Below are 16,881 nucleotides of genomic sequence, written 5' to 3'. Positions count from 1 at the left end.
GCAAGAGAGTCGTGCGAGAGTATAACGAGATCACAGCGAGACGGTGACGTAGTTGACGTCAAGATAAGCACCAGGTCTGATTTCAAATAAATATTGAAAGGCAACTTGTGTCAATTTCTAAATAGCAAATGTCAATTACCATCGGTTTGATGAAAATTATAACATGTTATTGAAAGAAATTTACCGCAAGACTACTGGACGAGAGTTCGACGTGATCACAGCGAGACGGTAACATAAGTGACGTAAAAATAACCGTCAGGTCAGAATGAATGACGTATTGTGTCAATTTCCCTTGACGTGATGTCAATTTCAGAATGTATATACAGTAAATCCCACTAACCACCAGACTAGTTAAATTGCACAAAGAATTTCGTGTAAAAGGTCAAACACCAAATCAAACACATTTAATGTAGATGTTGCTAAGGTTTTCGGTGACCATTTGTGAAGTAACAATTACAGGTAAATAGAGACATGCATCACAGCGTAAACTACCAAGTTTATAATATACCACTGCGTCACAGAACAAAGACAAATTATACCATAACGCTATCATACAAGGAAAAAATAAACTACAACGTCAACGTACATGGACAATATATACCATAACGCCATCATACAAGGACAAAATATACCACAACATCAGCATATAAGGACAAAATATACCACAACGTCAACATACCAGGACAATATATACCATAACGCCATCATACAAGGACAAAATATACCACAACGTCAACATACAAGGACAAAATATACCACAACATCAGCATTTAAGGACAAAATATCCCATAACGCCATCATACAAGGACAAAATATACCACAACGTCAACATACAAGGACAAAATATACCACAACGTCAACATACCAGGACAATATATACCATAACGCCATTATACAAGGACAAAATATACCACAACGTCAAAATACAAGGACAAAATATCCCATAACGCCATCATACAAGGACAAAATATACCACATCGTCAACATACAAGGACAAAATATACCACAACGTCAACATACCAGGACAATATATACCATTACGCCATCATACAAGGACAAAATATCCTATTACGCCATCATACAAGGACAAAATATACCAAAACGTCAACATATAAGGACAAAATATACCACAACGTCAACATATAATGACAAAATATACAACAATGTCAACATACAAAGACAAAATTTATCACAACGGTAACATACCAGGACAAAATATACCACAACTTCAACAAACAAGGAAAAAGCACACCACATCATCAACATACAAGGACAAAACATACCACAACGTCAACATACAAGGACAAAATATACCACTGCCTCACCGAATAAGGACAAAGTATGTAACAGCATCAACAAAAAAGAACAACATTTCTATAGCGTCGACAAACGATGACAAAATATACCACCATATCAACACTGAAAGACAAAATACACTCCACAATATACACAAAAGCGTCATCATACAACAAAAAATATTACACAGCATCGACACAAAAAGAAAATCAATCTAAAGCGACAACACAAGGATATTAAACTTAACTACAGGAAAAAACGTTTTACTGGCTAAATTTGTCTCACTGAGTTCTAAGGTTTTAAGGGATTTTGGCGATTAATATAGAGAAATGCATATAAAAATTGGTATGAAAATATGAAAAAAGACCTTGATCAAGGTTTTCCTAAAGCGAGGTGACGGTATATCGAGTTATACTGTAACTAGTCTTTTGATGGGAGCAATCATTTCAAGTTCGAGCGAAAGCAAAACCAATCCTTTTTCAATAACAATGTAATTTTAAATGGCCTCTTCTATCAACTGTTAATACAAACATTCTTTTTATGTGAAAGATGTTTTTATTGACAATTTAAACATCGATACAAGCCGGAAATGATACCATTACACTGCACACTTCAATCCGGTCCTCGGTTCTTGTGAACTTATAACATCAGCCAAATACCATGAAATATCTGGGAACGAAACAGAAAAGACCTTAACGCAATACCTATATAAAGATGCAACTGTCTCTCCAATTTATATAGGTTTCTAAATAATGAAGGTTGTGAGTGGAACAATCATCCCAGGTTAGTAATTCTTAGACCATTTCATTGCTACCTCAAGCTATCCCTCGAAACTACAAACTCATCTGATAAAAATGTATTAAGAAAATTCCTTCTACTAATTCCTAATAAACCTCATCCAATATCAATACCAGTATGGGACCAATTGAATACGTCATTAATACAGAAACCGTTACATTGATAATGTATGTGATCAAACGGAATAGAGAGGAACTACAGGGAAAAACGTAAACGATATAATGTTTGGGATCAAAAAACGATGTACTGTTGTTTGTAAGAACTGTAGAACCGAATTTGAACCATAAACAAACACCTTATTACCATCACTTGCGATGATTGTAAAATAGTGATAGTCAATGAAATAGTAGTCTCGTTCAACCAGACGCTTGATCACTTGTTATGGTTCGGCGTAGCTTGCGCAGACAACAAGAGTCTGGTTGAACGAGACTAATGAAATGGAAGCCAAGACTTAATTCAAACACAATCGAGGTGATAATGCAATGACCGTAACCAGGGTCCTTTTACTGTAGAACTAATGTCAATAGCAATTTCACTCACTTACGTATGTGAGAACAATCGTAACGTGTGTGACTGCGTGTTTTGGCGTAATGCAGTTGAAACATAAGGGGAGGTAACACACATTTACGTGAAATGTGCTTTCGCTTGAGTTTAAGCATAGATGCTGAAAAGAATATATTAATACAGATATCAATATGAAATGGCCATATTAATTCTAATCAATTTCGATTTAATTTTATAGATTTATAGTTTTTATGTGTTGAATGCCGTAAACTGCACTACCGTTTTTCGGTAACGACACAGACGACAATATAAACAAATGGCGGTAAGGTCTGTATTAATATATAGACTGGGTTTTATAACAATATATAGTTATGTTCCGAGTATGCATTTCCATGCTTAGATCTATAAAACCTTACTTCTGTGTAATTGTTTTGTCGTTACAGTGTACACGGCGAATTCATACCTCAGTTGATATTTTAACAGAACCTTTTAGTGAAAACATCTCCTCATTGTGATAATTGACCTTTCTATGTCGGATCTATTCTATTTATTTTTGTCACTTTCGACGCCAAGAAGAGAGTTAACTACAAAGAAAAGAAAAAGATTTTCAATTTAAGCTTGCCCTGAAATACTTGATAACCGCCTACTGCATCGTAATTTCAGTCATTTAAACAAATTGTGCTTCCCATGCATTTAGACTAAATTAGACCTGTTGACTAACGATTCTTCATTTTGCATGTATTATCCAATCAAAACTTTCTTTGCATTTGAAGTTCTAACCAATCAGGTGAAGCGTTACAAAGATATAATTACATACGTAAATCACCTAAAATGATAGCTATTATACATGGACTTCGCGCTGCATCGAGCCGCTCAGCGTGAATACCTATAATTTTATTCAAATCGGCAGTGGCAGATGAAAGAGGTGTGCGCTGATTGGTTCGGTAATGATGGTCATATTTGCATTGTTCTGTGTCAAACATGTTCACTCGGTTGTTTGAAGATATTTGGAACTGATGTCGGTTTCTATCTTTACATCAGCAAAACGACTGCTAACAGTGCGTTGTTTGACGTCAACTGGGTTTCCGGTTTGAAATTTAGTCAATGTTCATTTTTGCCTCGCTTTATTAACACTGAAATGACCGACTGTCTATGGAAGGAAAGCGTAGAGCCTCGATCTTTTTCTTTCGTGTTAAAAAGAGCTTTCTTAATAATGAATTCTCGTTATGATCAACATTAATTAGAAAACACGATTTCCACTGTGATATGCGACAGATATCGCTGACATGAGTGTAGCATCTAACGTGCTTCATATGTTTGGATGACTTGCCCATCCCCGGATTGAACCTGATTCGTTCTTGTGCATATTAGATCCAGTCAACACATGTGTTCCATTACACTCAACATATTTTATTAACTTCACATTGGAGAGTTCCACATATAACAGATGGCGAGTATGGATGAGTTATGTCCCTTTACCTGACTGAATATATACAATAGACAGATACCACATTCCGTCTTCTTTTTCTTTTTCTTAAAGAATTAATCATCTCAAATGAAATATTTATAGAAAATTAACCTTTCTCTTTCTTTAAACTTATCAATTATAATAATATGAAATGTTCTACAGTAATTAATACAATGCTAATTAATCATAAGTACTTCCAAACTGTTCCTGGCATGAACTGTACTAAATTGTGTTCAATGCTCACTACTCAACTGTTCAAGTGTTCAATGTTCAAGTGTTCAAGTGTTCAACGTTCAACTGTTCAATGTTCAACTTTAAACTAAAAATCACACCCAGTGTTTACTGGTAATTAAACAAACTTTTCTGATCAAAACTTGACTAAATAAACATATAAAGCACTTTGTTCGATATACTTTTGTGATCCAAGTCTATGTCATGACAAAATCGCGAAATTTCACTGGTTGTTTAACTTCTCGCGTTGGCCTATGTTGTCGCATAGGAAAAGTTTGTTGGCGCGATTCGCATGTAGGGGTCTGTACCTTTTCCTCCCTCGACTTCGGATCAATCTTATCCTCATCATCTAGACCACAATCAGTATTCTCAATTTCATTGGATATTTCCAAGTTAGGGACTTCAGAATTTGACACAGTTTTGTATGACACATTTTCATTGGTTCTATCACTGTTTCTAGACACAGTAGATTCTGGCCTAATGAACTTTTTCAGATGTGTTACATTTCTGTATTTCTGGACTCCATCTGATTCTACCAAAACACTATTACCATGTTTCCTAAGTACTTGTAATGGTTTTGGATTGAAGTTTGTCGACATTTTGTCTACATGTTTTTGTTTCATCAATACAAGGTCACCTGGGTTCAAAACAGATTCTGTAGCATTTCTCCTTTCATCCGCGTACAGTTTTCCTTTTTCTTTCCGTTCACGGTCGCGATCTCTGATTTCAACATCTCCGGTACTTGTGTAATCCTGAAGATTTGGTAACTTTGTTCGAATTTCGCGTCCAAACAACAGCTGAGCTGGACTCACTCCTGTGGTTGAATGGGGTGTAGACCTGTACATGATCAAATAGGTTTGTAACTCTGTTTTCCAATCCTTCTGTTCCTGTTGTGCAATTTTGAGTCTCTTCAACAGGGATCGATTTTGTCTTTCAATTTCACCATTGGCTTGAGGCCATAGTGGTGTGGTACGTTTATGAATTATACCATATTCTTGTAAAAATTGCTTGAATTCTTCACTGATAAATTGTGGACCGTTGTCTGTACGGATTGAAGTTGGAATCCCATGAGTGGCAAATGTAGTTTTCAGACTTGCGATGACTTTGTCAGTAGTAGTCGACTTCATCACAGTGACCTCGACCCACCTTGAGTAGTAATCAACTAAGGTAAATAAACTGTCACCACTTGGGAGAGGTCCCAAAAAATCCACAGCCAAATCCTGCCAAGGACCTGAGGGTAGCTCGGTCCTAACCATAGGTTCAGGGTTTGATGGTTTAGCCATCAACTGACATCCATAACATGACTGACAATGTTTTTCAATGTGTATGTCCATTTTAGGCCACCATACCTTTGATCGTATTCGTTGTTTCATGGCAACTATGCCCGGGTGTCCTTCATGACCTACGTTCAGTACACTTTCACGCAGCGACTTGGGAATCACAATCCGCGTCCCACGTAACACAAGTTTTCCTATAGCACACAGTTCAGACCTTACAGGTAGATACTCTTTGTAGGGAATCTCTGACCACTTGCCGTTTACAATACAGTTTCTAACAGCTTCTAGTTCCGGGTCATTATCCGAGGCGCGTTCGATTTCGCGTGTTGTCATAGCAACTGGAGTTGAGTACTCTGCAATTTGCTTGATGTAGGTCTCAGTATCATGATGTGATGGTCCATCAGAAGACTTTGAAATCAATCTAGACAAACAATCTGCGATGTTTTGAGATCCAGGTATATACTTGACAGTATAGGTATAGGACTGTAGCCGCAAAATCCAGCGTTCTACACGAGCACAGGGTTTGGATTTCTGTGAGAAAATGAACTGTAGAGGTTTGTGATCTGTAACAAGTTCAAATTCCTGTCCATATAGGTACATATGGAACCTTTCGCATGCCCAGACCAGTCCTAAGGCCTCCTTCTCGGTTTGTGAATATTTCCGCTCAATGTCTGTCAAACTACGGCTCGCGTAACAAATTACACGTGTGTGATTGTCCTGCTCCTGTACTAGCACTCCTCCTAATCCCACAGGTGACGCGTCAGCGATAACCTGCGTCTTGGCTTTTGGGTCAAAATATCCCAAAACACATGCATTTGACAACATCGCCTTAAGTTTCTTAAAAGACTGTTCCTGAGTTGGACCCCAATTAAATGGTGCATCCTTTCGGGTTAACTGTCGTAAGGGTTCAGATACAGTTGCCAGGTTGGGTAAGAATCTGGAGCTAAAATTGACTAGGCCTAGGAAACTTCTTACTTCTCCAGCATTTGAAGGTTGTCTCGCGTTCACGACCGCTTTGACTTTGTCCTCGTCGAGACTGATTCCATGCTCTGAAAGTACATGTCCCATGAATGTAATCTGTGACATATTAAATTGACATTTGTCCAAATTCAATGTCAAGCCCTTCTCACGTAAGGTTTGTAACAGTTTGTCCAAGTTTTTGTTGTGCTCACCCTGTGTTTCTCCGTGAACAACAATGTCGTCAAATATACTGTTGACACCTGGACACTCTCTCAGAACCTGTTGTATGATTTTGTTGTAGAGCTCAGGGGCACAGCTGATCCCGAACATTAGTCGTTTATACCGATACATGCCTAAGTGAGTTTGGAATGTTGTAATACCACGTGACTCTGGGGCTAGCTCAATCTGGTGATACGCCCAGCGAATATCAAGTTTTGAAAAAACCTTGCTCTGATTCAGGTCCTGTAGTATTTCATCTACAGTTGGTATCGGATACCGTTCACGAATTACAGCTTCATTGGCCCTTCGCATGTCAACACAAAGTCTAATATCCCCGTTTGACTTGGGAATAATAACAACTGGACTTACCCATGCACTGGGTTCCTCGACTTTCTCAATAATGTCTAATGACTCCAGCTCGTGTATTTTGCTCTCAAGTCGGTCACGTAAATGGTAGGGTATACGCCGCAATGGTTGAATAACTGGCGTAACTGTGTCGTCCAGTGCTATAGTCATTTGATAGTCTTTCAATTTCCCAATTCCTGTGAAACATTCAGGGTATTTCTTCATAAGTTCAGCCTTACTGATATCATGTTCAACGGAATTAATGTGCCCAGTACCCACATGTAGAACTCCTAATTCTATAGCAGTCATCTTGCCTAGTAGTGGTTGGCCTGTTCCCTCCAAAACATAAAACATCACCCTAGGTACCATCTTGTTTCCAAGTATGACATCAGCCTCAAAACATCCTGCTAAAGGCAGTGGCTTGGTACTTCCATAAGCAAACAATTTCTTGTCAGTATTGTTACTTACACAGTTTATCTTTGACTTTTTCAGACTTTCCCAGAGTTCTCGGTCTATCATATTAACACCTGCACCTGAATCAACAGTAAATGATATTGGCACACCTCCAACTATCACACTAACCTGTTCTCCAACTGGTTCTTTAACAACACTAAAAACGTAGTCAGTTAACTCAACCGAATCCTGATCTTGTACATATTTCACCGTACGTTCCTGTGATCGGCCATTCCCTGGATTACCTCCCTTTGTCTTACAACACTTCTGGAAATGTCCCATTTTATGACATTTATTGCATTTCTTATTCCTGGCTGGACATTCCTTATCTTTTGAATAGTGTCCCTGTCTCCCACACCGGAAGCATGCTTGAGATTTGTTACCTTGACTACTTGTATTGAAACGGTCAGCCCCCTGGTAACCTGGTTTGTGTCCTTTCCTTTTCTCATAAACTGCGTGTACAGTTTCTTCCTGCATTACTGCTGCCTGTCTCTCTGCTGCTTCATGCGCTCTACCCATTTCCAGCATTTTTGTGAGGGTCAATGTTCCTCCCTTTTCCAGAAATTTCTTCCGTAGATGTGTCGACTTACACTTGTCGATAACCTGATCACGGATCTGGTCGTCTTTACCATCTCCGAATTCACATGTCATGGCTTTATCGCGTAACCTCGTTATAAATTGTTCAACTGACTCACTAGACTCCTGTTTGAGTTGCCGAAACTGGTGTCTCTCGAATGAAATGTTTCCTTGTGGCGCGAAGTACTCTCCCAGCTTCTGTACAGCCTTGTCGTAATCTGTATCTTCTCCTGTGTCCGCGAGTGTGTCAAATATTTCCTGCACTCTCATCCCGGCACAATGGAGTAACAACGCCCTTTTCTGTGTAAGATCTGTTATACCCTTGCCCACAACAAACAGTTCGAATGCCCTTTTCCACTTTCTCCATCGTTGAGAAATGGCGGACGAATCTCCGTGGCAATCAAAATTTGGAATACCTCCAATTTCCATGTATGTCGCCATTTTAACCAATTAAATGTATACAGTTTTTATCCTCGTCGCCAATTGTAGCATCTAACGTGCTTCATATGTTTGGATGACTTGCCCATCCCCGGATTGAACCTGATTCGTTCTTGTACATATTAGATCCAGTCAACACATGTGTTCCATTACACTCAACATATTTTATTAACTTCACATTGGAGAGTTCCACATATAACAGATGGCGAGTATGGATGAGTTATGTCCCTTTACCTGACTGAATATATACAATAGACAGATACCACAATGAGCCTGGGATCATGTTTGTTATATATGTGGCTAAACAGTCTGTTTATGTCATTTTCGCATGCGTCGGGTTCATATATCAATGAATATTGCATAATCACTCACAATATTTGGTACTGAATGTTCGTTTATGTTACACAAGGTTGTAATGAACACCAGACATAAAAGCAACGAGACACCCAAGTTCATTTCATTTTTTTTTAACTCCAATATCACATTTTTTACCCTTTCTGCAAACATGATCTTTGTTACTAACTGCACCGTTCACAGGAAATAGGCATGTGGTTTCTAACGTTTCAATTCTGTCGTCACAATATGGAGCGCGCGACCTTCTGGATTCGTGAGAGTGAGTTTGAGAAAGACTACGAACACGTTTTATGGAAGCTTTCCTTTTCCATTTGCGATAAGAATATGGGCAGATAGGTGGAATGAGTAACACTCCGGCCTTCCATGCAGGTGTCCAGGGTTCGATCCCCGACGTCGTCGTACGCATGGAATATTTAGAGAAAGCGTTTCCTCCCTGCCCACACAACTCCAACAACCCAGGTGGAGTATACTTTGGTCTTGGGTCGATGTTGCGGTATCTGTGCTGTATCATTCAAGTGAGGTGTCACTAGAAATAATACCGTTGGAAGCACGGTCCCACTACAAACACAACACAATATGTACACACGCAGGCATACACACATAGGGTGATATTAGCCATGTGGCATAGGACAAGTAGTTAGCGCCTGATAAGGCTCCTCAAAATAAATTTTGTTTAATGTATATGCTAATTATAATAATTGTATATCTGTGTACTGTAGAGCGCTTTAGAGTGGCTTATTCTAGCTTGATAGGGAGATATATCAAATATTGTATATTATTATTATTATTATCGACGTCTGAGATGATATTACCCAGTGTTCCTTGCGGTTTCGTTGTCTCTTCCCGGTTATCAGTTGGTATTGTCGATGAACCTTGACCTTTCGGAACAATTAGTTACATTCTCCTGGTAATTTTTTGAAGATCTCTATGTAAATCTTTCTTTTGTTAATATCTTCGTTTTCATCTATTTTCAACTTTATCTAGGATCTTCTGCACACTTAAGTGTTTTTCTTTCTTTTTGATATGTTTTCATGTCATTTAAGGTCAGCGATTTGTCTTGTATTATGCATATAACCTATCTGGTACCGCTGAAAATGATACATACCGATATTGGATTTTTAAATTCATTAAGTTATTGTTTTATACATTGAACTAAAAGATTTTCAATCAATGTAACAGTAAAGACACACGAATAATGTTTAAGAATACCAAAAGAGCAATAAGCCCGTTTCCATTGACTGTTTCCGTGAAAGACGTATCAAGATGAAGGCAGAAGAGACCCCACCTGGGACAAACATTTCGTGTGGTTTTTTAACATGCTAGTTGTTACTTTTTCATATAGCAACAAAACACATAAAGACACAATATTAATCATGAACGCATTTAAAAGGTAAAAGTATTTTTAAACAATGCACGGGATACGGTTCGACAGGTGGTGGTGTTGCTGAGCCTCGTTCCAGCTGATGACTAAACATAACATGATGAGCACCACATGTGGTGTAGGAAACGGTTCTCCCTTGGAGTTCACAATGATTCTCCTTTTGGTTCGGTGTCAGTTTTTAGTTACTGTACGTTTATTTTTGATTTTGAGATCAAATTTTGTTGATGTTGTTGGTTTTGTTTTATTTTACCTGTCGTTTTACATTTTTCAAATATCATTTAGCTGAACGGTTTGTGTATTTCAAATAAAAACTGTTTTTATAACAGACTTTTCTGAAATACTGACAGGCAAATCAATATGTAGAAATGCGTAGTATAAAATGCTCAGAGTAGGTTATATTGTAACATGAAATACTTTTACAAAACTTTCAAGAACTCATCAGTATATTTCAAACCGTTTCAGCATCACCGTGGACGTCTGATAAGGTAGCAAAACCATATTGATTTAAGTAATAAATGTCAAAACTATACAGTTTAAGGGTTGAAAGCACTTAGGAAGGTTTCGGGAGTTTTTGGTACCGGATCATACATCACAGTGTAAATTGCTGGCAGATGACAACACTTAACCTGAGTCTTACAACCATCTCTCGGGCGTCCATTAACCGTTTATGGTAGAATCGTCATCTTCGCACTCACGTGCAATCCATCAACATGCCGCACAAAGAAACTTCCGTTCTTATGACGTAAATATCAGACGTTTAAGAGAAACATTTATTGTTGTCTTCAGTTTCTGTACTCCTGCATGTTAAACGGCATCTTCTAAACTGCCTTATTCCGTCTAACCTGATAAAGACGTTGGACGCATTCCAGTGAGTTGATTCACTGATATCTTCTTAACGGCCCGTCGGCGCAAAACGGTCACGAAAGACCCAGTAATGAGGCAATGTGTCGTTGGAGATAACGTGTATGTGAAAATTGGTCAAAAGATAAATGTTCTCGTACATGGCAGGTTTCCTTACAACGCGAGAAGAGTTGTATAAAACACGTTCTAGATTGTACATATCAGCTAACCCACAAAGGCTTTCTTAACGAAACATCAAGAGAATATCGAAGTGTCAAAAAAACCGTACTTCCAACTCAAAATCTAAAACAAAACTAAGGGAAAATACGAATTTATGAGGATTGACTTTGAAACCCTTAAATAGCACAAGGAAATTAAGACCAGGTGTTCCGGAAGGGTAAGCGTTTTTTTTTGTTGCTGCTTCATCGACGACCCCGGCATGTTAATCACGGTCAACTCAAAAATAATCTCACGTTCTCATAGCATGAACTGAGATAGTGACAACAAAAATATCAAGGCACACTAATGAGCATAATAAAATAGAATCATGCTCCCTCAAATCACTCATCGAAACATTATATTTCTAAATAAAATCATGATGGCGACCACAAGACCTGTCCATAGTCATCATAAACCTGCATCTCTGGAAACCCGGTTGTGCAAGTTTGTTAGTCATTTGAGATTACCAAGGTTCTTGCAAAGTCTTGGAGAAAAGCATTATGTCGATATCGAAACTTTTGTCGACCGACTTTGCATCACGATTTTGTTCTGTGATTATGCTATGATATAAAGTATTGTTGTTCCCTATTTTGTTGTGTTTCTGCATTTCGACATGGAAATTTGATCCTTAGCTTGATAATACCATAAAGAGACCATATCGTGCCGGGCCGACTTTATGATTTGATATATTTATTCGCTGTAAATTAGTGCCTTCTAAAATCTCATTATAAATAGTTCCTACCTTCAAGACCAAGAACTGTTAAAAAAGGCATCAAAACAGCAAACATAAGATAAAACGAAATACATAAATAGTATTGAATAAAATATATAACAAAACCCAAATGATCACCATTGGCGATGGTGATTACTCTATACAAAGCATAATTGTTAATCATATACGTTTTACGAGATCTTCTTTTTCACGGGAGATTTATTTGCAAATTCACGCGAGCATTTGTTCCAAAAAAGTGAAAGAGGATTTTTTGTTTTATTCTTTGCGAACTAAATATAAGTAGTCGCAAAAGCAATAAATTACAAAACGACAAAAACAAACAAACCTCAGGAATATTGTATATAAATTGTTTATCTTGAGGCAACCTTTGATACAATAATCTCTTATCAGCACATGGTCTAATGCGCTTCATTAGAAACATCTTCGGGAAAATATAACACATTATTGATGTGAAATAAAAGGTCATTTGGACCTCTTGATTGATCAGAGGAAGCAAAAATCGACCTTCATCTTCTTCATTCTTCATCTTCGTATACATGGTCTTATTGTCATAACAATTTTATCAAAGGAGATAGGCCTGATTGCGCATTGGTCAGTTTTATTGCTCCGTGTGTCCGATTACGACTGTCCTCTTTGCTGATAAAACATACCATAAATCACCCGACTTCCGCAGTATCATGCGAAACTATTAATCATAACACCCCTATATTTGATACCGAACGAATTTATAGAAAATGAACGCTTGTTTTAGATATATAGCTTTTTATTTGTCCGTCATGCTCTCTTAAGCAGGTTAACACCACATAAACATTATTTTTTAACAAGCTTGCTTTTATGCTATATCAACTGCCTTTGGTTCAGAGAAAACCTGTCTTGGTTTTGTACCAAGTCTGTCTTGGTATCCACTTAGCTGCTATTCTTTTTTCTACTTGTTTTGCTATGTATCAACATCGTTTTTTCTCATTGTCTTTTAGCAAGAATTTCGTTGCTCTTTACCAAGGTTGCTCTTTAGCAGACACATCTTTACTCTCTGCCAAGCTTGTTTCTCTGTAGAAAGCTTAAAATTGCTAAGCCTGGTTTTCTTCTTTACCGATGTGCCTTTTCACGTTACAAAACTAGTCATTGCTCACTCCAAATCCTGTCTTTGAACGAACACATAAGCCTGATTATAAGTTCATGACCGATTTCCATGAAATCTGATTCTCATTGAAGACACCTCTGTTGATACCTTATCTACAACGAAATTATGTAAACCCAAATTTGTGACAAAGCATGCATGGCATAGCATCAATCAGGAATTTCTTCATAAAGCGGATAGCTTTCACTTACCATTGACACCGGTGATATCGGGAATTAACCGATAGTCTCGTTATCGGGTAACCTCAGTGTCCATCCCTATTGACCACGCTTCGGACATCAATAGATATGCTATGAGCCGCGTCCGAACAGAATATAATAAACATCTAAACAGAAATAGTGTCACTTCTAATTACATGAACAGATAATCTCCAGGCCACTATCCGCATGTTTATTTTCAAAGAAATTGTAAATTATCTGAGCAATTGCAATAAATTGGCAACTACAATCGAGAGATATAGGAGCGCAGAGATGTTAAATAGGCTTTCGCTGACGTCTATGGAATCCCGCCGGTTTACAACGGTTGATAGAGTCTGACCCCCGGGATTAGAGTTGGGAGCTACTTTATTACGCAGTGTGCTGTTAATTAATCTGACACCAACGATTGCCTGTAGGGGGCGTTGCAGTCAGAATTCCAACCTTGAGTATCTGTCGATGATAAGGAGCCAGCACAGAGGTCTGTGGTGATCTATTACAAAGGCTAATAGTCCTAGCACCCTGGCTCTGACATCACAGCGCCTAAATGAGACTCTCATGGATTCAAGAATATGTAAATCGCTCCGCATAGATTGCTCTTAGAAATATTAGGATATTAAAGCGATTCGTTCAACATTTTACGTTGCTTCGCGTTATAATTTGCATTGTGCAATTCCTTACATCAACTAGGTTGTGATATTACCGATATATTAATTAATCTGCTGATTTTTTAACAATTAAAATAATGTAGCATATTGATCTAAATTGTCCTATTTTTGTTAAATATTTATCATTTTGGCGCCGACGGATACTATTAAATTAACCTCCGGAATTCTATATACCAAATAGCTATGTTGCACCGTCACATCACTTTAAAAACAACCTCCTTTTGTCAAAACTCTTGGTCCGTCATCATGAAACAATCTTAGACTTAAATTTTTGCTTAGCCAATCACGTATGACATTACTTTTCATTACGTTATTTGTGATTGGTTAAGTCAAAATTTAGGATATTTTAAACGTAAGACCGTTTCATGATCGCAGGGCCTAGTGTCTTTCTTGTGAGACATGTACCGAATAGCAGGATATTTTCGCGATTTCGTGGTTCAATTACGTGATCGCGAAAACATGATCCACAGAATAATAAGCCTAAAAATGAGTCGCGAAAGCAAACTTCAAACCCGTAATGTCGTCATGGAGTAGAGCGCATATGGTTGTGATGATTGAATTTTTTTGTTGATGATTTGGTTAAAACAATACACTGACTTGTTGCTCAATATGCTGTTATTAAGCCTATTCATTTGATTATTTGAAACTTTATATGTCGAGTGTCCCATCTCTGTGCTAAAACATCGCCAATATTTAGTTCCTTCATATATCTTTATCCCGAAATTATTTTCTGCATAAATTTTAATTTTCAAACTTGGGTCAAAGTCGCGAAAAATGTAAGCCCGCGTAAACAGCCCGTTATGCATTAGCTGTTATATACCGGGTTTGCGCTCTCGTTCCCTAATCCTTCCCAAGTATCCCTGATTCCTATATTTAATGACTTCTGCAACTGCCAAAGTATTGATGCTATTGCTATGTGAACCTTGTGCCCTGCCTTTAAAGATCCGTGGCCGATTGACCTTAAACTTTATTACATTATCGCTGACGAGGTTTCTAAATAGAATCATAAAGTGCTTTTACACCTTCCGCACCGGGTAGGGTTTATCATCTTGTCTAATCAATACCATTTTAGCACCTCGTTTATATAGTGTTTTCCAAACGGTCGGTCTCTATCATAGAGTATAACGTGGCTGTCCTAACAGGCCGTCTTGATACATTATATAGTGTTGTCTAAACAGTCAGTCGACGTCTCTATCATAGAGTATAACGTAGCTGTCCTAACAGGCCATCTTGATACATTATATAGTGTTGTCAAAACAGTCGGTCTCTATCATAGAGTATAACGGAGCTGTCCTAACAGGCCGTCTTCAACATTATATAGTGTTGTCTAAACAGTCGGTCTCTATCATAGAGTATATCGTAGCTGCCCTAACAGGCCATCTTGATACATGATATAGTGTTGTCTAAACAGTCAGTCGACGTCTCTGTCATAGAGTATAACGTAGCTGTCCTAATAGGCCATCTTGATACATTATATAGTGTTGTCAAAGCAGTCGGTCTCTATCATAGAGTATATCGTAGCTGACCTAACAGGCCATCTTGATACATTATATATAGTGTTGTCTAAACAGTCAGTCTCTATCATGGAGTAAAACGTAGCTGTCCTAACAGGCCATCTTGATACATTATATAGTGTTGTCTTAACAGTCGGTCTCTATCATAGAGTATATTGTAGCTGTCCTAACAGGCCGTCTCGATACATTATATAGTGTTGTCTTAGCAGTCAGTCTCTATCATAGAGTAAAACGTAGCTGTCCTAACAGCCCATCTTGATACCTTATATCGTCTTGTCTTCACCGTCAGTCCCTATCATAGAGTATATCGTAGCTGTCCTAACAAGCCGTCTTGATACATTATATAGTGTTGTCAAAGCAGTCGGTCTCTATCATAGAGTATATTGTAGCTGTTCTAACAGGCCGTCTTGATACATTATATAGTGTTGTCTTAACAGTCGGTCTCTATCATTGAGTATAACGTGGCTGTCCTAACAGGCCATTTTGAAATATTATATAGTGTTGCCCAAACAGTCGGTCTCTATCATAGAGTATAACGTGGCTGTCCTAACGGGCCATCTTGATATATTATATAGTGTTGCCCAAACAGTCGGTCTCTATCATAGAGTATAACGTGGCTGTCCTAACAGGCCGTCTTGATACATTATATAGTGTTGTCTAAACTGTCGGTCTCTATCATAGAGTATGTCGTAGCTATCCTAACAGATCATCTTGATACATTCTATAGTGTTGTCTAAACAGGCAGTCTCTATCATAGAGTATAACGTAACTGTCCTAACAGGCCATCTTGATACATTCTATAGTGTTGTCCAAACAGTCTGTCTCTATCATAGAGTATAACGTAGCTGTCCTAACAGGCCGTCTTGATGCATTATATAGTGTTGTCTAAACAGTCGGTCTCTATCATAGAGTATGTCGTAGCTATCCTAACAGGTCATCTTGATACATTCTATAGTGTTGTCTAAACAGTCAGTCTCTATCATAGAGTATAACGTAACTGTCCTAACAGGCCATCTTGATACATTCTATAGTGTTGTCCAAACAGTCTGTCTCTATCATAGAGTATAACGTAGCTGTCCTAACAGGCCGTCTTGATACATTATATAGTGTTGTCCAAACAGTCAGTCTCTATCATGGAGTATAACGTAGCTGTCCTAACAGGCCATCTTGATACATTATATAGTGTTATCTAAACAGTCGGTCTCTATCATAGAGTATATCGTAGCTGTCCTAACAGGCCGTCTTGATACATTATATAGTGTTGTCTAAACAGTC

General features: G+C 38.1%; 2 protein-coding genes across 2 annotated transcripts in view; both read right to left on the bottom strand.

Annotated features, from left to right (window-relative positions):
• LOC110463767 overlaps positions 1-16,881 on the bottom strand; it is a 72,641-nt gene that overhangs the window by 32,850 nt on the left and 22,910 nt on the right. The gene's annotated exons all lie outside the window — the stretch shown is intronic.
• On the bottom strand, positions 4,495-8,568 carry LOC110463760 (uncharacterized protein K02A2.6-like). Its single transcript, XM_021518606.1, has one exon. The coding sequence runs from the start codon at positions 8,566-8,568 to the stop codon at positions 4,495-4,497; it is 4,074 nt and encodes a 1,357-aa protein (XP_021374281.1).

The sequence above is a fragment of the Mizuhopecten yessoensis genome, unplaced genomic scaffold (genome assembly GCF_002113885.1).
Source record: "Mizuhopecten yessoensis strain PY_sf001 unplaced genomic scaffold, ASM211388v2 scaffold10925, whole genome shotgun sequence".
In the NCBI taxonomy this organism is placed as follows: Eukaryota; Metazoa; Mollusca; class Bivalvia; order Pectinida; family Pectinidae; genus Mizuhopecten; species Mizuhopecten yessoensis.
The sequence above is the reverse complement of the archived record's forward strand: the minus strand, read 5'-3'. Positions and strand labels throughout refer to the sequence as shown.

What these genes read in the sequence shown, in the direction of transcription:
- LOC110463760 (XM_021518606.1), bottom strand. Translation starts at nt 8,568, where the DNA reads ATGGCGACATACATGGAAATTGGAGGTATTCCAAATTTTGATTGCCAC.